Source organism: Rhinolophus sinicus, linkage group LG03 (assembly GCF_036562045.2).
Source record: "Rhinolophus sinicus isolate RSC01 linkage group LG03, ASM3656204v1, whole genome shotgun sequence".
In the NCBI taxonomy this organism is placed as follows: Eukaryota; Metazoa; Chordata; class Mammalia; order Chiroptera; family Rhinolophidae; genus Rhinolophus; species Rhinolophus sinicus.
In genome coordinates, this window is record NC_133753.1 from 38,792,161 (window position 1) to 38,816,135 (window position 23,975).

A 23,975-nucleotide genomic window follows, 5' to 3' on the forward strand; every position below is an offset into this window, starting at 1 on the left:
ACTAATTTCTGACAAGCAATTCTGGAAGTTACAGGCAGGAAGATGACTAGACAAGAATGTTCATAGAAGACAAGGGAGCAGGGTGTCTGCAAGGAAGCACTAGCCAACGCTGGTAAACACTGCAGAGAGAGCCCTAGCTCAGGCCTGAAAAGTATCCACTGGATTTTAAGACTGCTGGGGGTTGGAGGTGGGGGCAGAAGTGGTAATTATTGACCTTGGAGAAAACCATTTCAATAAAGGGGTACAGGTAAAAATCAGATTACATTGCTGTAAGGAGTAAAAGAGAAGCCGGCTAAGAGGAGAAGGCAAATGCAAACTGCTTTTAAGATGCCTGGCTTGAAGGGGAGAAGAAAAATGGGACAACAGCTAGAATAAGATGAAAAGGTGAGAAAGTTTGGGGTTGTTTGTTTTCTAGATACTGGAAATGTGAGCAAGTGTAAAAGATGATAGGGTCTCAGCCCAGAAATCTCTGTAGAGCTACAAAACTGTATCTAGAACTGCCTACTCTATATCTCTACTTAACTGTCACAAAGGCATTTCAGAGTCCAGAAGTTCAAATTCATTACCTTTCTTCCAAAACCTATTGTTCCTCCCTTATTCTTCATCTCAGTAAAAGGACCTGTTGATGGAGGATCCAAACAAAGAATCTGAGTCTCTCTCACTCTTCTCTCTTATCTGTCCCCAGCACCCTCCCTTCTCTTTCATTCCACTGGTTCCTAGATAGTCTTGCAGGAAATATTTTCCCCCAAGTTAAGGTTATAAACAAACAACTACCATCTACGATTACCATCTACCAAAATAACATTTTATACCAAAATAATTTATACCAAAATACTATAATTTCAGATTAAAAAACAGCTGTTCTTCAGAAGGTTAGCAACTTGACGTTAACTGTGCTTATACAACACCATTCTTACATTGGTCACTGCACTGAAAACCAGTGAAATGGTACAGTGTCCTAACAGACTTCTCTTATGAACACATGTGATACTTTATTTTTCTCAGACAAATGCCTCAGTTTACTAGTTGATAAATTCCTTTAGAGCAAGGTTTGTGAATTATTAGTCTTTGTGTCTGTAGTATGTAATACAGCTCCTGGAACAAAACAGGTGCTCAATACATGTTTGTCAAGTCTAATGAAGAGAAAGCAATAAAGAAACAAAATTAAAGGGCTAAAAAAGGGGCATGGAAAGAGGGAAAAATCTTTGGAAAATGGCTACCAACTTGTAATTGAAGCTGAAGATGGATTAGCGATCTCTAAGCCAAAAGGATTCTTGACTTGTCTCATTTGCTTTTTGAAAACTCTTGTATGGAACTGGGTCTCTTCTGAATTTCTCAGAATTACTGGAACATCCCAACCAAACCTGAAAGGTAAAAATAATACATAATTTTAACAAATGAAACTTTATGTTCATTCCATATTCCTTTTGACATAAGTATCAGAAAAAGAGATAAAGTTACTCAGTTTACATTCTATTGTAGAATTAATCTAGAATTAAGAGAGATTAGAGGTTTCATAGAATTGCAATATATTGTTCAGCTGGCTGAATCCATATACTCTTGAAAACAAAGAGCTCTATTGTTAATAGTATTGTTAACAAAGGAGTACAGTGATTATAAATTGTACCTAATGTAGCAGCAAAAACATGATATTAGTAGAATTATTAAATTTTTTAATGATATGGAAAACAAATACATATTCAATATACAGACTATTTGATATTATTTATAACACTTTTAAACACCAAATCACTAGACTAGACAAGAATGTTCATAGAAGACAAGGGAGCAGGGTATCAGGAACGAAGGACAACTGGTAAACACTGCAGAGAGCCCTTCATTCAGATAACATATTTTCTCCTTTTAAATTTCATGTAAAAATGTGATCATGCATACTGAACAGACTTAGAAGGAAAATGAAAGGGATGAAGTTCAATTCTTTATAAAATTAGAAAGCACCTAAATTTACTCAATTTAAATAAAATAATTTAAAATGAATACACATTAGTTAAACCAGTGGACTTAGGTTAAGCTGGCAGTTAGGTTCATACTTTGATGCACTCTCTTCTCTTCAAACACTTAGTAGTCATAGATAAAAAATAAAAAGAGAAATCAAAAAAGACCCTGCTGAAATGAGTACACAAACTATGGTGTGTTAAAACAAAGAAATAGAAGTAGGAATAATTAAATAAATAGAAGTAGGAAAAGGAATAAATTATTTCTACGACCACACAGATAAATCTCAAAAATAACATGCTGTGCAAAACAAGCCTTACATGAAAGAGTACATGCTATATGATTCCGTAACATGAAATTCTAGAGCAGGGAAAAGTAATCTATGGTACAAATAAAAAAACAGAACGAGGTTGCTTCTGGGGGTGTAGGAGTACGGACTGACCAGGAAAGGGCATAGGAAACTTTCTCTGGTAATAGTCTATATCTTGATAGAGGTTTGAGTTGTATAGATGATGTGTTTGATAACGCTGTACATTGCATTGCATGTAAATATTACTTCAAAAGAAAAAAGAATTATAAACAAAAACAAATACTGTACTCTAGCTAATAATATGCAATGCTTTAGTACTTGTGGGTGAAGAATACCAGTTACTTTGAAGTGCTCAAGAAATAAGATGGACTGATGGGTGGAGAGAGGGATGGATGGATCGGGACAGATATGTAATAAAGACATTATAGCAAAATGTTCATTTAGAAACTAAATGATGAGCATACGTGTGTCTTCTGTGTAATTCTTTCAAGTTTTCTGTAAGTTTGAAAATTTTAATAATAAAATGTTGGAAAAAAGAGCCATAGCTGAGTTCAAAAACAAATCTTTATGGATCTCAAAAAGGAAAAAATACAAAGTAGTGAGTAAGGTTGATGCCATGGTTTGATGGGTTCTGAGTCTGGCAGCAGGCAGTGGCAACTAAGCCTTCACACAGTAAGAGGGACTTACAGGTTGTCTACTCAAGACAAGGGCCAGAGCTGGGTTCACAACTGGAATCTAGGAGTTGGGTTAGGCCAATATCACTATGGGACAGAACTGTCATTATAAGACATGGTCCTTTATGGCGTCGGGGGCGGGGGGGCGGTGTTCTACAAATCTGGGCAGAGGCAATTGTAAAATGGTTAAACAGAAAGGAGGAGGACAAAGTGGGGGTCGGGGGAGCTTCCACTAAAATTTAGGTTGCAAACTAAAATTTCAAAACACATGAATAAATTTATGCCAAGAGAAAGCCAATAAAATTAACAAATGGAATAAAATTTCCCTCTAGATTAATTTAATTTTATAGAACAGTTGGATAAGGCTGTTCTTGTCCTGCCTAAAAAAGCTGAAAAGGAAGCCTCTAGCAGATCAAGTGTTAACTGTTTCCAAGAAGTTAACTGCATTCCAAAACAAAGCTCAAGAATATTTACATGAATATAAAAACATCCAGCACTAGATAAGGTAAAATTCACAATGTTTAGGGTTCAATAAAAAAAATAATAATAACAGGCATGCAAAGAATCAGGGAAATATGACCCACAAAGAGGAGAGAAACTAATCAATGGAAATAGACCCCAGAAATGATATAGGTACTAGAATTAGTAGATAAGGACATCAAAACAATTGTTATAACTATACTTTTTCAAGAAGGTAAGTAAAGATTGAGCATATTATACAGAGACATGGAAGATATTAAAAAAGACTCAAATCCATTTCTGTAGATAAAAAATACAATATTTGAGATGAAAAATACAATGAATAGGATTAACAGCAAATCAGACATTACAGAACAAAAGATTAGTAAATTTGAAGACCTAGCAACAGAAAATATCCAATATGAAACACAGAGAGGAAAAAAAGGCTGAACAAAACAAAACAAAACACCAGTGAGCTGAGGGACAACTCCAGGCAGTCTAACGTATAACAGAAGACTGCAGAGGAGGGGCAGACAATACAAGAAAACTACAGACAAATATCACTCAGGAACACAGATGCAAAAATTCTTAACAAAGTTTAGGAAATTAAATCCAATAATATATAGAGATTCACACATCATGATCTAGTGAGGTCGAACTCAGATCTAAGCAAGGTTGGTTTAACATAACATTAAAATTTTAATATAATTCACCATATTAACAGATTTGGAAAAAAAACATATGATCATCTCAATACATGCAGTAAAAGCACTAGCTACAATCCAATGTCTATTCCTGATAAAAACCATCAGAACACTAGGAATGTAAAGGAACTTACTCAACCTAATAAAGGACAGAAAAAAAAATGTACAGCTAACATCATACTTGAAAAACTGCTTTACCCCTAAAAGCAGGAACAAGCCATGTAATAGCTACGTGTCCTTAAGCAATCACTCAACCTGTGTAACTGTTCCCCCACCGGCAAATGTTGGTAAGAGGGCGTGGCACCATGTAAGGACCAGCAATGATAGTGATGATGATGAAGTAGACAGGGGTTCGCAGAAGGACTAGAGTAAAAACAAATCCAGTAACTTCCCCTCTTCCAGCCTCAGAATCAATTGCCCCACAGGTTCTGTCTCCACTGCTCAGCCCTGCCCCAGGGCCTTTTAGAGGTTCAGTCAGGTAGGTGCAGTGGTAGGACACCAGACAGCACCTTCCTATGACAACCGTAAGATAACACCTGCCCCTTCTTTCCTTCATCCCTTGGAGTGAAAAAAGCACAAGAAGAAAACCACTCTATACATACTCATTACATTCCCTGGCCCTTTCCTCATCACTCCCCCACACACACTTCTCCCCACCCTTTATTTTTTCTTTACCTCCACTGCCTGGCTCCTTACACCCACCTACCAGCAGTAAAAGCTAGCATTCCGATCTCATAGTGTTCGCTTCTACTGTAAGTTCAAGCACTGTATTTCAGGTACTTTACCATGCTGTACCTAGAAATTTCAATTAAAGAATCTTTAGAGATGTAAAGAGCCAGAAACTGCAAAAGGCAGGGCTTTGGGGAAATAACTGGAAGCAGCACACGGTGAGCCTGAAAATTCCTTTATAGTGTGCTTTATATTCTCCATGGGATATCATGGTTTTAATATAAAAAATATTTCTCCAAATCTATATATAAAAATCAATGTTGCAGGACGTTATACCGTATCTGGTCTCTGGCTTTGTCTACATCTCAGAATGAAACAAGTAATTTCAGATGGAAAATGTTGCTTCACTTTAAGCACAGATATCCAAGGCTGCTTGGCTCAGCATCACAAGAGTTGACAAAACACACTTATTATTGAAAGAAATACACCTCTCCAGATCAATCTTTTTATTTCTCTGCTTCATCCTTAATCATGGGTTTACGTTTCCTAATATCCTAAGGTCCTTGATTTGACATATATACAAGTTTTCAAATTGGCACTATGAATCATGCTCGATCTTTGAGCTTTTTATCTGTGAAGATAACCTTTTTTAAAAAACATACAACCTTTTTACTATGAAGGATAACATACATATAGAAAAGTACACAAAGCATAGTGATTACAAAGTAATTGTTATTCAGGTTAAGAACCAGAAAATGTCCTCAGAAACTCTCCTGTGTCACCTCCCATGCAATACCCCTTTCCTCTCCACTACCTTGACTTCAATTACCATAATTTAGTATGCTGTTTTTGAATTTTTATGTAAATGGAAGTATGCTATAGATACTTTTACTTCCTACTTTACAATATGCTTAAAGATTCGTCCATGTAGCTGTATTCAGTGCATTTTTTGTACCTGTATTCTATTGCATAAACATGCCATAATTTGCTTACTCATTCTACTCTTCATGGACATTTAAGTTGTCCTCACATTTTGGCCACTATGAATACTGCATACGTGAACATTTTCATACAAGGCTCTCAGTGCACAGACGTGGATTTGTTAGGTATACACTGGGAATGGAATATCTCAGCCCTAAGTCTGTGCTTCTTCAACTTGAGTGGATAATGCGAACAACTGTTCTAGATGGCAGTATCAGTTTACATGCCCATCAGCAATGAATGAATTCTCCCCTTGTTCCGTATCCTTGCCAAAACATTACTGGTCATCCTGTTAGGTGTGGTGGCACTGCATTATGGTTTTAATTTCTATTTCCCTGCTGACTAACAAGGTTGAGCACTTTTTCTTTTGTCTATCGCTACTGAATATCTTCTTTTGTGAATGCCCTTGTCAAGGCCTTTCCTTGTTTTACTACAGGTCTTTTTCTTATTCATAGAAATTCTTTATATGCTCTGAATATGAGCCCTTTGTTGGATTTATCTTGAGCCCTTCTACATCTTGCCTTTTCAAGTTCATAATGGTATCTTTTGATGAACAAAGCTCTTAATTTTAACACAAAGTTATTAACCTCTTCTTTTAAGGTTAATGCTTTTGCTCCTTGGCTTTTTATTACGGCCTTATCTGAATTATGTTCTAACACTGCTCCATTCTGAATTATAATCTCAGACATTCCGTATTCCCATCCTCTCAAAGGAGTGAGCCAAGCATGGCCAAGGCAGCCAGCCCTTGTCAAGGTCCACATTTGACCTTGCCAGCCCTGTCCCCCTGACATCTTCATGTCTTGGAGGGAAAAAGAGGGGCAGAGGGCAGAATTCACTGTGTAATAGAGTGACATCGTAGTCTGATCACACCTCTTGTCCTAAACATTATACTTAATGGACTCTAAGATCACGCAAGTTGTTTTTTGGGCAGCTGACACATTGATGACTCATGTTGAGCTTTCACCTTAGTATAATCCTAAACCTTTTCACATTCCAGCATGAACTTGCTCATTTTGCACAAAAATCCACAACTTTCACAGACTGATACAGGCCAATATTTCTATCTTTAATGTACTACTCAAAAGCAAATGTGCAGAAATGCTTTGGAATGAGGTTAAAATTTGGAGACTGGTTAAATAGCAATCCATAATAGGTGCTAGGAAATGATTCTGTAAAATACTGGTAAGTAGACCCAGTGACATATTTCTGGCCACCATCCTTACATCTGGCCTTTTCCACATTTTAAATAACATTTTTATAAAAAATATAGCTAACATACAATATTATATTACTTTCAGGGGTACACCATAGTTATTCAACATTTATATACCTAAAGAAGTGATCGCCGTAAGTCCAGCAACCATCTGACACCGTACTATGCTATCACAATATTAGCAACTATATCCCCTTTGCTGCATATTATATCCCCATGACTTATTTGTTTTATACCTGGAAATATGAACCTTATTCCCCTTCACCTTTTTCAATCTTTCAATTACAGCTGACATTCAATATTATTTTATATTAATTTCAGGTATACAGCATAGTGTTTAGACGTTTATATAATTTAAGAAGTGATCCCCCTGACTAGTCTACTACCCACTCAGCACTATCCATAATTACCATATTATTTACTACTCATATATTCCCTTTACTTTACTTTACATCCCCATGACTAATTTTGTAACTACCAATTTGTACTTCTTAATCCCTTCACTTTTTCCACCATGCCCCCCAACTTGCCTCTCATCTATCACCCTGATAAATCTAGCACCCATCCAACACCACAGTCATTACACATTATTGACTGTATTCCTTATGCTATACCTCTCATCCCCGTGACTACTCTGCAACAACCAATTTGTACTTCTTAGTCCCCAACCCCCAAGCCCCCCTCCCACCCAGAAACCATCAAAATGTTCTCTGCATCTATGAGTTTGCTTCTATCCTGTTTATTTTGTTCTTCAGATTGCACATATAAGCAAAACCACATTGCATCTGTCTTTCTCTGTCTGACATACTCCACTCAGCATAATACCCTTCAGATCCATCCATATTGACACAGATGGCAAGAACCCATTCCCTGCCAGGGCTGAGCAATATTCCACTGTATAGATGTACCACCTCCTCTTTATCCACTCATCCATTGACAAACACCCAGGTTGCCTCCACCTCTTGGCCATTGTAAACAATGCTGCAATGAACATACAGATACACATATCCACTCAAAGTAGTGTTTTGGGTTTCTTCGGATAAATACCCAGGATTGGGATTACAGGGTCCTTCTGTGTCTCTTGTTATAGCCTTTATCTTAAAGTCTACTTTGTCTGGTATAAGTATTGCTACCCCAGCTTTTTTTGTTTGTTTGTTTGTTTGTTTGTTTCCATGTTCATCAAATAACTTTTTCCAGGGTGGCCGGTTAGCTCAGTTGGTTAGAGCTTGGTGCTAATAACACCAAGGTTACCAGTTCGATCCCAACAGGGGAGCTGCACCCTCCTTAAAAAATAACGAAAAACTTTTTCCATCCTTTACTTTCAGTCTGTGTGTGTCTTCTAATCTGAAGTAGGTTTCTTGGAAGTCCCTCTAACATTCCTTGTAATACTGTTTTGGTGGTGATGAACTGCTTTTGTTTTTTCTTGTCTGAGAAGCTCTTTATTTGTCCTTCAATTTTAAATGATAGCCTTGTTGAGTGAAGTAACCTTGGTTGTAGGTTCTTACTTTTCATCACTTTGTATATTTCATGCCAATCTCTTCTGGCCTGCAAAGTTTCTGTTGAGAAATCTTACAGGGGGTCCCTTATAAGTTACTAGTTGCCTTTGCCTTGTTGCTTTTAGGATTCTCTCTTTGACTTTAACCTTTGCCATTTTAATTATAATGTGTCTTGGTGTGACCTGTTTGGGTTCATCTTGTTTGGGACTCTCTGCACTTCCTGGGTTTGTATGTCTACTTCCTTCACCAGGTTAGGAAAGTTTTCAGTGATTATTTCTTCAATAGGTTCTCAATCCCTTGCTTTCTCTCTTCTCCTTCTAGTAACCCTATGATGTGAATGTTGTTACACTTGACATCTTCCCAGAGGTTTCTTAAACTATCCTCATTTTTTTTTTTTTTTAATTCTTTTTTCTTTTTGCTGTTCTGATTGGGTGTTTTATGTTACCTTGTCTTCCAAATTGCTGATTCGATCCTCTGGTCCATCTAGTCTGCTGGTGATTCCCTCTAGAGCATTCTTCATTTCAGTTATTGTATTCTTCATTTCTGACTGTTTCTTTTTAATGGTTTCTATGTCCTTTTTTACACTTGCTATGTCTTTGTTGAAGTTCTCACTAAAGTCATTGAGCATCCTTATAACCATTGTTTTGAACTCTGTACCTGGTAGATTGTTTGCCTCCATTCTGTTTAGTTCTTTTTCTGGAGTTTTCTCCTGTTCTTTCATTTGGGATATATTTCTTTGTTTCCTCATTTTGGCTGCCTCTCTGTGTTTGTTTCTATGTATTAGGTAGATCTGGTACACCTCCCATTCTTGGTCGGGTGACCTTATGTAGTACGTGTCCTGTGGGGCCCAGTGGCACAGTCTCCCTGGTTACCTGGGCCAGGTGCTCCAGGAGTGTCCCTTATGTGGGTTGTGTGTGTCCTCCTATTATAGTTGAGACTTAATAGCTATTGGCACGTCAGTGGGTGGCCCTCAGGCTGACTGGCTCTAGGCTTTGGCCGCATCAGTAGGTTACGGGCTGCTGCCCGGGGGCTTACCTCACTGAGCGGGATTCGCCCCATCAGGCTCTGGTGTCTGTTGAGGCTGCCCTTTGTGTGTGCCACTTGTGTGGCTAATTGGGTGGTGCTCTGCTGTGGTTTGAAGATGACCTCCATGTATGTTGATTCTGGGGCTTCTTGGCAGGGTCTTTGGTGCAGACCCAGGCCACCCACTGCCTGAGACCAGCCAGGGACAACCTGGTAGGAGCTACAAAGTGATCCATTGTTGGTCACTGCCTCTGCTGAACCTGGAAGTGTGTTGGAGAGACCACACTGCAAACCGAGCATGGCTGCCACCATAACAGTGCCTATAGTAGCTCTGCAAAAAGCCAGGACACCCCGAGGCCTACTGCCACCTGCTGGCTCCTATAAGGTTCAGCCGCTGATAAAGCCTCATGCAGTACACAAGCTGGGTGAGGCAGAGTCACAGGGAATCACCAAGGTGGAACAAGCTGTGTTCACCAGGTTAATGTAGTTTCTGGTTTGGTGCCAGTGCTGAGCCTAGAGTTCCTCAGCAAAAGTCTCAGAGAACACCGAGGCGAGTCACTTCCGACCTGGGGCCCAGAGACCCCCAATAGTTGTCCGAGAAAGAGTGCAATGAGGGCAGGTATGGCTGCTCACCAAGAAAGTGCCTCCAGTGTTGGATGAGTTGGGTAGGGTGGGATCCCAGGGAGTTACCAAGGTAGAGTGGAGCTTACCAGACCAATTTAGGTTCAGATTTGGCCATGAGGGTGGAAGGAGGGCTCAACACTGCCTGCCTGCTGACCGAATGGGAGAACCCCACACAGGGAAAATGGCAACTGTTCCTCCAGTCATTGCTCCAAAGCCACACAACTCAGTCTCTCCCCATATGTCTCCAATGCCCCGAGTCACTGTCCTTCCACCAGAGCCTAGCGTGAGTGTCGGTGAGTGAATGAGTCTGTGTGTGTGCTCCTTAAGGGGATGTCTGGGTTTCCCACAGTTTTCTGTGCCACTGTTTTTCACAGGTAGATGTTGGCTGTGGGGGCTCCCTTCCCTGAGCCAGTACTCTGGGCTGGAGAGCCTAGTGTGGGGGCGGGGTCCCTTGCTCCTCTGGCGGATACCTCCGAGGCTGAGATAACCCTCCCAATTCTCAACTGCCACGTGGAGGTTTGACACTGGCATGTTCTGCATCTCCACCCCTCCTACCTGTCTTCATATGGCTTCTTTTTTATATGCTTAGTATAAAACTTCTGTTCAGTTAGACTTCAGATAGTTCTCCAGGTTGCTTGTTCTATAATTTAGCTGCATTTTTAGTGTGTTCATGGGAGGAGGCAAGTACAGAGTTTATCTACTCTACCATCTTGGATCTCTCCTAGCCTTTTCCATTTTAATCAAAAACTTGAATAAAGATATTGATGCCCTGTGTATCAGATCATGGCGGATATGACATTAGAAGGAATGGTAAAATAGAAAGTTAACCAATTTTCTTTTCAATCAAATTCCATCTTTATCTTTTTCCACTCAGTCATTTTGGAAACTGTTAGTAATGGAATACCAACTAAATAAATATTTCTTAAATTTCATTACTTTCTCTTTTACATAAACTTAGTCCTCCTTTTTTTCCATAAAGAGAATTTCCCATTCTCTTTTCTTTATTGTTATAATTTTATACTTAATCCTCCTGGATTTTTCTATAATTTTGTTTTTTTCCCATTTATAAACTGTTTTCGCATTTGTTCATAATGCTGAAATTTCCAGCACAGCAATAACCTGTGGACTTCCAATTCTGCCCACATTTTTTCATATTGCCTATACAATATGTTACCTTGCACACACTTCTTAAGCATTTTGTCAGTAGCTAAAGCAGTAGAACTGACCTCCTTTCCTTGTCCCTGGAGTATTATGGAGTCCTTCATGAATAAAGGTTACTTTGAGGCTAACGTTTCAAGCTCAGCAGTAAACAATTTGTATCTCCCCTTCAGCCTTGAGTTCTAAAACTGATCAGAAAACATATAGGCAGTTTGTGGAGCCTCCTCTCCTGTGCAATCTCCTGAAAATGGTCTCACTTGGCTAGTTGGATATTGAGACTGGATTAGCATTTAAATACCATGGTAGAGGAGGAGGGTTGCCTCTGAGGGAACTGCTGTGCTAAAGATATGACTGTTGAGAAAATGACCCAATCTCTAAAATTCTGTGCCTTTAATTATAAAAAGAAGGGTTAGAAGTCATCTTAAGGCTTTGAAATGCCATTTCAAACAGTTTTGTGTTTTCTTTAAAAATATTCCAAGATAATTCTTGCCAATGCATCATATATTTTGTACCCTAAGCAAATACAAACTAAAGGCATATTCTTTTTCTAAGAAGGTATCGGTATCTCATCACCAACCTTGTCACATACAAACAACCTACTGCATTCGACAAGGGAGACAAGAAATAGTCAAGGTCAGTGTATCAGGCAGGGTTGGCAGGAGACAAACACCCTATCAGTTATTTAAACATCAAGAGTTTAAAATAAAGAACTGTTAACCAACTACTGGAGGACTGAAAAAAGCAAGAAAGGGACACTAAAGTATTCTAGCAAGTAGTTATCACTCCTAGGACTGGGGAAACAAAGGGAAGAGTGGGGATTGTTACAAGTTAGAAACTTGGAGAAGGGATCCCCCAGGGCTAGGACCCAGATCTTTTAGGTAGGAGTGCTGCTCAGCTGGTGCTAGTACCTCTGAAGGAGTATCATAAGGCTGGTTCTAGATATGAGGAAAAATTATAAACTAAAACTGCTGCAACTTGGGCCAACTGCCAGGGTGAAGGTCAATGTTGCAGAAACGTAGACCAGGAAAAGGAAGCAAACTGTTAAGAGGAAGTTCCTTCTTCTTCCTCCAGCCTTCCAGTCTCAATCTAGCAACTCCTACTGGCCTGATATAGTGTGAACTCGCACAAGACATATGTGGTTTGCAAAGTCCCACCCTCAGTATCACAAAGCACAGTAGAAGAGCATGTTTGCAACTGAGAAAATAGCTTTTGAGAAAGATTTGGAGGATGATTTACAGTCTATCCTTGTGGCAATACTGCAGATTATAGGGTCCTTCCCCAGGGGACCTGACCTCCCCTTCAATCAGAGGTTCCCTGTCTATGGATTGGTTTAGATCTGGAAACTGGGTGAAAGGTCGTAACTCTCCACTGTTGTGACTTGTCATGTTTCTGGCTCTAGACCTAGAATTTTTCCTTATATGCAGTTCACGTCGCATTCAGTAGGCCACCCATCCATTTTATTACTAGGGACATTGTAATCCACTAGCCATCACCAAAGATCCCTGCAGGCCCAAACATTCTCTGCTTTGTCCTCCACTGCCCATTATGGAACAAATACCCACATTGACTCCTGTAATTATGTGTTGCCACTGGACTTCAAGTCGGGAACCCTACCCTAATGGTAGCATCTCCCACCATCATAAACAGCCTATAGAAGACAGGCACCAGAGATTTTCAAGGATATCAATCTCCTCTCAGTAATATTTCTCAGTGCCTTCATGAAAAGAGTGTCTTCTGTGCCCTCTTGAAAGATGCTAGGGGGATGGGTGTGCAAGTTGCACATAATAAATCCAGTCCAATATTCCTATCTTCCTAAGCCTTTAGATTCCTTCCACATTATGTGAGGAAAGTTCAAGCATCTCAATCTTATTAAATGTAGGCCACCTCTGAGTCCAAGTTTCATTCAACCAAGTATGCGTTTAACACTTTAGATTCCGAATTTCTTGAGAATAGACCCAGATCAATAAATTTGATCCGATCTAGTACTATATTCTATCCTCCTTGCCCTACCCTACTTACAATCCATTCTTAACACATATTCCCTAAATTTGTAACAATACAATTTGCAAAATTTTGCAATTCTTTTAGAGGCTATTTCCAACCAGGTCAGATTTTTGTCACTGTCCTATGGAGCATGAAGAGATCAGGGTCTCGTGGCAAAACTTAATAGTGGTACATCTTAAGTATAGACACCCTTGCAAAGCAACTGCCCTGGGTGAGGTTATTACAAAATCTTTAAGCAAGGGAAGGCTAGTGTTTTCAGACATGGAAAGCAGGCTGCTCCCACCAAAAAGGGAGGCTCAGAGTGACTGGGGTTTCAAGATTCTCAATTTTGTCCAAGTCTATTTAGATGTTCCCAAGTGGAGTCTCAGGGCTCCACTTCTTTCCAATCAATGTACTAAATGAGACATCTAGGCTGTGTAATTCTAGTACCAGCACAATTAAAGCTCTGATCAATTTTCAGCTCTGTGGCTACATGAAATAAAGTGCTTCAAAACCGTAGAAACTCTCTGATTCTCTAAGACTTGATCTGAGAGTTAAAAGACTTGAGTTTGTCATTTTCTTTCTGTAAGTGCTCCAGTGATCTCAGAAGCAGCCATGCCACCATCCCTTACATCCTATAGTCATCATTACTGCATAATGGTCAAGTGCTTTAGCCACTTGGTCCCTTAAGGCACTTTCTTCAGAAATCATTTTATCACAATCAACCAAAGGTAGTGATTTGATTACCTGTGATGCCAATGCATGTCATGGATTATTAGCATCGTATTTCCCATTTGCAAGGAACTGAAGAAACGACCAAACCAATCCCCAAATTCTATCTTTGAGAGTCCGCTCCCCACCCCCCCAGGATTTCATTCTTAGTAACAATTTCTTTCTCCTTATTCTTGTCATTCCAGTCAGGAGACCAAAACCACACCAGTTATTTTAATAGAGATAATTTAATATAAAAAATGTTAATCAGATGTTAAAGAACTGAGAAGGCAAAAGGGGGACACTGAGTATCAAAAAAGTAGTAACACTAGGAAGCAACTATCACTCCAACTATCACAAGGAAAGCGAGTCACTACAACTTAGAAATTTGAAGGAAGGACCCCCCACAAAGCTGGGACTAAGATATGAGGAAAGGATATTAATGTCTTTGAAGTGGTGCAATGAAGCTGGTTCTAAGAGAGTGGAAAACTATAAACTCGGACCAACTATTAATGCCGGAGTGAGGCACTCTTGCTGTAGTGAGACAGATAAAAAGAATCAAACAGGAAGCAGCAAGTTCTTTTGTCCTCCTCTAGCTTTCCACTATCCCTCCCCTATTGGCAAGGCCTCATGGGCAGCCAGCTAGCATAGAAATGTGGTTTGGAGCCTCTGCCCCAGATTCACAAAGCAGAAACCACCACGCAATTAAACAGAAATACCATACTGCCAGTGGCATGATTCTTTGCTATTGCTATTGAGACCCCAATAATCAGATGTTCCTGTTCTTTCTCCACTCCCACACAGTACAGCTAGACAAGGAAAACAGTGGCAAGAGCAATGGGAGAGAAACTTGGAACAGTACTGAGGTAAGAACCATGAGAGCAAAGACAGATGACCAATAGGGATTATATATTGGGAGGTTAAAAAAATAATTACAAGAGTGAAGAGCATAGTGGATTAATGGAATTACTTTCTGCCTGGGTTACAATTAGAAAGTTGCTTTCATGAGATCTAGATGACTTTCACTGTTTCTACTCAACGAATCTGCGACCTTGGCTTAGGTTAGCAAACAGACACTAAAAAAAGTTTATCTACATGGGCAAAGCTAACCCAGATGAAGCGAATAGGTGGGTTAAGGCTCAAGATGACTGGTCAGACCCAAATCAGGATGGAAGGAGCTGGCACTGACACGGTCTTCTGGCCTCAACAGTGCTTAGCCCAGACTTCCAAAAGTTCTATAATTACGTAGGCTTCCACTCTTGTAAAAGCCATACCTAAATGGAATGGTTAGGCAATCATTAAGTTTTCAAACCAAGTCTTAAACCTGGCTGGGCCAGGATTTGAACATAGGTCTGTTTGATACCCACGTCTGTCGCTTACCCACTATAAACATGAGGTTCCTGACCACCCTTCACACACAGAGATGCTCGCATCATTATCAATACAGCCTTCACTCATTTTCCTCTTCCCACTACCAAAGATAGATATCTAAGCTATCTAATTAGTTGGCCTATTGAAAATTAAAATTTAAGGATATAATGCAATTATCAACTAGTTACCTATTTTCCTTAGCGGAGAAAAATTACATTTCTTTAAGAGAATAACACTAATATTATAGTTACTTAACCTGTGTTAAGACTGCTTTTCTCACTTGGGCAACAGCTTCCTAATTCCAATTACAAACTTTCTTGAAGAACAATAGCAATAAAATCTGATGTGTCAAGCATAACGAAATGTGTAAAATTGGTCTTCATCTTTCCCCCACCTACAAACAAGCAATTCTATGTTCTACTGCTCACAGTGTGGGGAGTAGTGTAAAAATGTTAACACTTAGTTCCTAGAGTTGGCTCATATTTTCAGAAAATGACAAGGCCTTATGTCCTTTCTTTAAAGTAATCACATATATGTGATCAAAGAGTATTTTTAAACTCATTTTACACAGCTTACTCTATTCACTAACATATCTCCTCTGCCCTTCTGCTCATATTGTATTCTCTGAAATACCTTCTATTCTCTACTATACACACTTTACTCCATTTATCTTTCAAAATCTAGCTCATGTCTCCTCAATGGATGGACTAGGTAGGATAGTTTTTAACTAGTTGTATTTATAAGGCTTCTCTAAACATGACACAACGGAGTTCAGTTACAAATTATGCTGAAAGAGCTGAAGCCAAGTACTGAGTTCAGAAGTACAACAATCAACCTTGTGTACTGTCCATGTCCCTGCACCGTCCCGCAGGTGACGGGGCACTCTGAGCACACAGTAGGCCTCAATCCGGGTCAGGAGAAGCCTGTTGGACAAGCACTCTATTCCAACACCAAGACCAGGCCCTTACTGGATGCTTTATTACCCAGAAACAAAGCTGGGTAAAATACTTCAATCCGACACCCCCTCCGTCTGCCCACAGGGACTGCGACAGGGCGGTAATACGCGGCACTGATGCAGGTGCGGTGTCTACCTACTTTCCCTCGCGCAGCCAGTTGAAGCCCTCGGCTCCGGCTCCCCGACATTCCCAGGCGCTCCAGCCCGCAGCTCCGATGCCCCCTGCTCCTCAGTGCGACCCCACTCCCCGGCTGTCCGCGCCTCAGTCCCTTGCCCCTCGCCCTGAGGCACTTACCATCCCAACACCAGGCCGGTGGTCACGATGAAGCAGGTAAAGACCACCGCGATGTAGAACAGCGGCGAGTACTCATAGAGGGTTACTAGAAACACCGCAGCCATCAGGGTCTCCGACACTGCAGCCCAGCTGGGCTCCAGCCGCCCATCCCAGTCCAGCCCCTGAGCCGGGGTGAAAGTCACTACGGTGCCCCGCAGTGGCCAAACTTCACAGATCTGCACTCGCCTGGTGTTATTGTACACTGGACGTCGGGGCAGCCTCCCGGGATGCAGGAGCCGGCGTGCCAATCACGACGTCGCCTGCAGGGCTCGCCACGCCCCTCCTGCTCCCGTCCCGAGCTATTGGCTTCATGGAGGGGCGGGGCCCGGGCTTGCACCGCCTCGACTCAGGGGATTGGTAGTTAGCGAGCGTCTTCTCCGTCCGTCTGTCCTAGCGGTTCTCGCTCTCACGCGGTAAATTCTAAGTAGACATTGGGGTCAACTCCATCCAAGACTCAGGTAAGGTTTTCTGATGCCAGAGGGAGGATTCACAGTCCGAAATCCACGTCGCAGAGCCTAAATCCTGAAATCCTGCGTATCAGATCCGAGGCAAATTTGGGAGGAGAAGGAAGGGTGGCCTCTTGGGTTCTATAAAGTGAAATAGCGCCATACCTGCTCTTGTTTTATCTAGGAAACTTACAATTAAGCACTGTCCGAAACACCAAAAGGAGTCTCCCAAGGCAGTTTATACGAGCCTTGTCGGCCTTTTCAAGTTGAATTTAGCGATAGAAGAGAATTAGCGTATGAATGTGCTCACAGAAATAAATCAAATGTCTCTACTATCTCCTTTTTTCTCCTCCCCCTACACCCCTCAAATTAAATTGATATTTGAATTTTGGGGTGTTAATTTTCACGTTAATAATTTAAAACATGTATCATGTGTATGTTTGTGTCTTTATATATACTTTTTTCTTTTAAACCGAGCAGAAACTTTTAAGTACAAGAAAGCGAAATGCTCACCCCTTTCTCTTCATTCCCGCTCGGTCAGCTCCATCAAGTTTGCCTCCCTGGATGTCTCTCACACTTCCACTGACATCTCATTGGTTTGCGATTAGTCCTAAAGCGACACCTAGCTACCACCGAGATGGGGAAATGTAGTCTTTTATTCTGAGCCGCAACATTCCTGTTACTAATGGGCGAGAGGGACAGAGGACCTCGGGATGGATAACTAGTGGTCCCTACACACTCCCAAACCACCAATAAAATTAGTGCTGGAGGAAGATGAGCTAATTTTGTTCTATGGCTTCACATATCCCTTGGCAAATAACCATGTCTTGCGTATTCTTTGGAGTAGTGTGCTGTGTGAAAAGCATGAACCAACATAATTTTTGGTGGCTGCACATATGATTTGTGAAAGTATATCGTTTATTTAATCAGCCCTCAATTGTCGGACAATTTTTTATTGTAAATAACACTGCAATGAACATTCTTAAACTAAATCGTTTCTTTGGGATAAATTCCTAGAGGTGGAACTTTCCATTCAAAAAGTATGTACATTTTAAGCCTTTGGAGAAACACTGCTCTCCAGAAATGTACCAATTTACACTCCCACTCTTTCATCCTCAGTTTTGAGATCATTTGATAGCATCCCTCAACAAAAATCTTGGCCAATATGAAAGGCAATTTTCTTACAACAAAGAATTTTCATAATGAAAACAAAAATGTAGGAGTTCCAAGTAGTATATTAAACATGCCTATAATTTTGCTCTGTTCCAAAACTCCACTAAAGCTACAGTAAAGTGATTTTAAAAATAAATCAATAAAGACAAGAACAGGAAATAAAATAATAGCAGCAACATATTGGAAGATGGAAAACAGATGAACAAAGATAATTCACTAACCAGACCATGAAAGCCAAATCCCAAACCAGCGGTGGGGAAAACTGAGACCCAACCTGATTTACACTGAAGAACTCAGAAAAAGAACAGAAACTAACACAAATTTAATTGTAGCCCTTATTTCCCACTTTGATATCTGCTACAACCATTGAAACCTGTCACTTTACTTCCAACATAGATTCTTTTAAACACATATCTTATTTCACTCCACCACTGAAAATCCTTGGTTGCCTTGATATATATGCTTGACATGAAGTCCCAATTTCCTTATTTGGCATACCCACCTCTACATGACCTGACTCCCACTCTCCTCTTACTTATTCAGAAACTGTTTCTTGAGTGTCAGATATGTTCCCAACACTGTAGAAGGCATTAGGGATACATTAATAAGCCAGAAATGACATACCTCTGTTCTCCTGGAGTTTATCATCTAATGGAAAAGCCAAAGAATCTTGGACAAAATATAAAGGCAAAATTATGATAAGTGCTATTAAAAGAGGTACATGGAGCATACAATGGGGGAATGGAGAAATATAAGGAAGACCAGGGAAGGCTTTCCTGAAGAATGGAAGATGATCTGAGAGCTGATGGGGAGAGGTTTACCATGCAAAGGGACATGCGGGGAGAAAGAGCGTTTAGGACAGAAGCTACAGCACGTGCAAAGGCTCCGAGGTGGGAGAAATCATAGCATACCTGAGAAAGGGAAGGGCCAGTGTTACTAAAACATGGAGAGTGAGGAAGAGCATGCTGTGAGATGAAAATGGAGAGAGGTGAGTCCCAGACCATATAGGAGTCTTGCCATTTTAACTACTCAACTTTATCCTAAGAGCAGTGAGAAGCTATGGGTATGATTGAAGAAGGGGAGTGTTATGGACTGATTGTGTACCCCAAAATTTACATGTTGAGACTCTAACTCCCAATGTGTCTGTATTTGGATACGGGACCTTTAAGTGAAGTCAAAAGGGTGGGATCCTAATCCAATAGGACTGGGGTCCTTATTAAAAAAAGAAAGAAAGAAAGAAAGAAAAGGAAGAGACATTACTCTCTGTGCCTCTGCACATGAAGAAAAGGCCATGTGAGGACACAGTGATAAGGCTGTCTGCAAACCAAGGAACCTGTTGGCACCTTGATTTGGACTTCTAGCCTCCAGACCTGTGAGAAAATTATTTTGTTCTAGCCTCCCAGTTTGTGTTATTCTATTATGGCAGCCCAGGGAGACTAATACAGGGAGTGACTTTCTGTTTGCATTTTGAATCAGTCAGTTTGGCTATTGTGTAGAAAACTCACTGGAAGGAAGCTGGGATGGATGAGTAAACATGGGGATATCAATTAATAGATTCTTATAAAATTCCAGGCAAGAAATATTGGCAACTGATTAGGATAGTGATGAGGACTTGCAGTAAAATGGATTATTTGTTGGAAATTGTTTTGACTGTGAGTGACAAAAAATAACAGTATCTTACTTGAGATAGTTTCTTTCTCTCTCAAGTGAAAGTCCAGAGGTAGGCAACGCAGGACTGATACAATGCTCCACTCTGCAAGGGACCCTGGCTTCTGTTTTGCTCCACCATGTGTAGCCCCATTTCCTAAAGTCATGTCGTGGTCCAGGATGCCTACTGCAGCTCCAGCCATCATGTCCATATTCCTGCTAGGAGGAGGGAGGAAAGAGAGGGAAAATAAGACACCACTTCAATTTAAGGAAACCCTAAGGGTATAGCACATATTCCATTGGCCAAAACTCAGCCTCCTGTTCACATTTAACCAGAATGGAGGCTGGAACATAGTCTTTGTTCAGAGTGGCCATGTGTCCGGCTACAATTAGAGAGTTCTATTACCTACAGAAGGAGAAACCAGAGTTTGAAGGAGAACTAGGAGTCTCTGTCATAGGAGAGGTATAGTGGACCTAATGATGGGTTGGACATGGGGCAAGAGAGAGAGGCAGGAGTTGGTTTCTGGCTTCGTCTATCAGATGAATGGATGTAGCTGTCATTCACTGAAATTAGTTCCGAAGGCTCCAATTTCTCACCACTCATTCCTATTCCCCTTCCCTCATCCTTTCTCCCTCCCCTATAAATACAAGTCATAGACCTACTGAATTACCAATCTTCTAAAATGCATTAAAGATGGATGCAGGTAGGTGAGGCCTGAAGCTCATACCATTTGAGGGACCCATTCTAAGAGAGTGAACACAAAATTACAAATACAAATTAAATAATAGGGTTTAGAAGGGGCCCATGCCAATGAGGGGGCCCAAACATAACTTTCATTCACTTTAGTGTGCTTTAAGCCTCACCTTTGTCACCCAAGAACAAAATTGTAAGATACCCTGGGTCACTAGGTGCCTCCTGATTTCAGAGAAGTTAAAATTGGGGGTTGTGGGGAATGAATCTTAAAATCAGTGAAATAAGCTGTTTGCAGATCTCAGAACTGGCCATTGTATTAGGGTTCTCCAGAGAGGGTGGGGGAAAAAGAGATTGGATGAGAGAGTTTGATTTATTGTGAAGAATTGGTTCCCATGATAATGGAGGCTGAGAAGTCCCACAGTCTCCCATCTACAAGCTGGAGATGCATGAAGGTGGTGGTGTAATTCCAGTCCATGTCTAAAGGCCTGACAATCTGGGAGTCAATAGCGTGGATCCCAGTCCAAGGGCATGAGAAGACCAATGTTTCAGCTGAATAAGCAGGCAGGAAGAAAAAGGCGGGGGTGGGGTGGGGGTGGGGGGACAAATGCCTCCTTCCTCTGCCTTTTGTTCTATTCAGGCCTTTATTGGATAGGCCGATGCCCACCCACATGGAGGGCAATCTGTTTTGCCAAGTGCACTGATTCAATGCTAATCTCATCCAGAAATACCCTCACAGACACACTCTAGATAATTTAACCTGAACACCCCATGGAGAAGTCAAGTTGACACAAAACTGATCATCATAGCTACACGCATGTGTTCTTCCCTACACCTGAAAAGCCCTTCTTTCCTCCTCCTTCTCCTGGCAAACTGCTAGTTATCCTTAAGACTCAGCTCTCAAGCTCCCTTCCCCAGAAACCTTCCTGGACACTTTCAAACCCTTGGGGAGATGCCTCTCCCATAGCACCCACTGTGGATCTATATGGAGCCCTCTGACCCTGGTGAAAACATCTGCTCACTAGCCTGCTGGGTCCCCAGCTCCCTAAGTTCAGTAATGGCACCTAATTGATGTGTGTGCCAACAGTACCTAACATGTCTTGTTCTATAGGTGTTTATGGAAGGAACGGAGGGAAGGAAGGGAGGGAGTTCATAAAATAACTTGGCAGCACAAAATATCTATTTAAGTCTCAGATGAACAGAAAGAATGGTTCTTCTTTGTTATCTATAGCTGATTTTGTTTTGCTCTTGAGTCCTCACCCCACTGAGTAGTAAAAAGAAAAAAGAGACAGGACAATGGGAACTTAAATGTGTCAAATTAAAGGTATCTCTTCCAGTTTAACTGCCCCTTTGGGTAGCTGGTCTCTTTCAGGAAAATTCTTACTTTCTCTTCTCACTCCTCCCTGTTCTCTTGCTTCTCTGTAAGATGGTGTCCAAGGGATACAAGGGATACCATCTGTACTGGGTATTCACGTGATCTCATAGTAGGGTTGGGAAAAACGAGTCCTCAATAAGGTAAAGCAGGTTTCATCTGGCTTTTTATGTCACTGGCTGGCAACCACTCCTGAAATCCAGGGTTCCAGTCATTTACCTCTGGTTATAAAGTCCTCATGCACTATGACCTCTTAGCTCCACTGGTTCACCATACTGCTCACCATCTCCAGTATTACTTCTTGAGGGAATGTATGAATATATTGTTTTTCCCATGTGTCACCTGCAGGCCACTGAGAACCAGCCGTTATCTCAGGATACCAAACAAGGCCACCTCTGCCATTGAACACTATTGTTTCTGAGTTCAGAGGAGCAGAGCCAAATGCAAGGCCTCTCCTCCTTTCTTAAAGGAGTGGACTACCAATTCCTATTTCTTTAGGTTCTCCAATACCACATCCATTTGGGTGCTTTAACCTTTTTACTGTGACAGTCATCTATGGGTGAATGATAGTTCCATGCTGCTGACTGTGGCATTCGACTTTACCCCACGAGCTCAGTGTTCCAGAAAGGAAGTTTAGGAAAGTAGATGTACATTTTTCTATATTTTTGTGTTTTTCAAGAATGAATAATAATAGGAAATTTTTATACTGTAATCATTTATTTTAAGAAAATATAGCACCTTAACTGTATGTACTTAAAAATATAAATACTGTAATTATTTTCTGTGGATTTTTGACACATTTTGGAGAACAAACTTGAAATCAACTGCAGTGAAAAGGTAAATACAAACCCTGTCTGCTCACCCCTCCCCCATTCTGAGACTTCAGCCAAAACGGGTTGGGTATGACTGCCTGCTGCATTTACTCAAGCCCTGTCTCCATCCCACCCTTTACCAGACCAGCACGGAAAGGCTTTCCCTCCTTCCCACTCAGCAGGCACTTTCCTTATGTCATAGTCTCTGTTTTCTCTACCATATGGTATATACTAAATGCCACTTGTAATTTTGTCAAAGTCTAGGATTTGAAATGGTAATGGGGCTTTAAAATTTTATAAAACCTTTCTCTCATAGTAATGTCTGGCTTTTTCGAGACTACTGTGTTTCTTGGGACTCAAAAATCTTATTTTGGTAGTTAAAGCTGCTTTTTTTCTTGTGCATTCCCAACATCACAGCTCTATTTCTCCTTTGAGGCTGATAGATGCTTCTGGCCAACCAAGGAGAGGGCTTCATAAGAGAAATGCAAGCATCATTACTATGTTTTCAAAATTTATTATCCCCATTATATGTTTTTTCTTGGAGCTGCCAACCCTTTCATTCATTTTATATGGCCTCTATAGCCCACATTATTTCCTATAAGGGCAAATTTATTTCTGTTTTGGAGACACCAATAGGAACATAATAACCTTGAGTTTCAAATTTTGAGACAGTCACTGCACAACGGAAAGGAATGAATGTGCAGTTTGAGCATATGCCCATAGATGACAGGAACTGTGAAAAATCATATTAGTACCTAAGCAGAACCTAACCCTTTGAATCTGTTGAGCTTCCAAGTCCCTGCAGTGAAAAGCTCTGGTGGTCTTAGGTGTTGGGTTTGTCATCTATATACACTAAGTGGCTTGAGGATACCCGAAGCCTGCTCCAACTAAGCTGACACTGGTGATTCACGTGGTAGTCTGTGGCCCAACGCTTAGGACAGTCATCTAGCCTACAGCAGTGGTTCTCAACTGGGGGTGATTTCCCACCACCCCACCACCCCCTCCTGGCGACACTTGACAAGGTCTGGTCACTTTTTGGTTGTCACAACTGGGAAGGTGCTACTGGCCTCTAGTGGGCAGAGGCCAGGGGTGTTGCTAAACATCTTAGGTGTACAGCACAGTCCACCCACAACAAAGAATTATTGGACTCCAGATGGCAGCATTGCTTAAGTCGAGAAACCCTGATATTGAAAAGTCGATTGGGTCTTGAATT

General features: G+C 40.9%; 1 protein-coding gene across 1 annotated transcript in view; it reads right to left on the bottom strand.

The window, feature by feature from the left end:
- Positions 1-16,817, bottom strand: part of CGRRF1 (cell growth regulator with ring finger domain 1) — a 32,083-nt gene extending 15,266 nt beyond the window's left edge. Inside the window, exons 1-2 of the mRNA XM_019725734.2 lie at positions 16,583-16,817; positions 1,225-1,364 (exon numbers count right to left, since the gene is read on the bottom strand). Coding sequence (XP_019581293.2) covers positions 1,225-1,364; positions 16,583-16,686 — 244 coding nt within the window. The 5' untranslated portion in view covers positions 16,687-16,817. The remainder of the gene's footprint in view (positions 1-1,224; positions 1,365-16,582) is intronic.
- Positions 16,818-23,975: the final 7,158 nt, after the last annotated feature.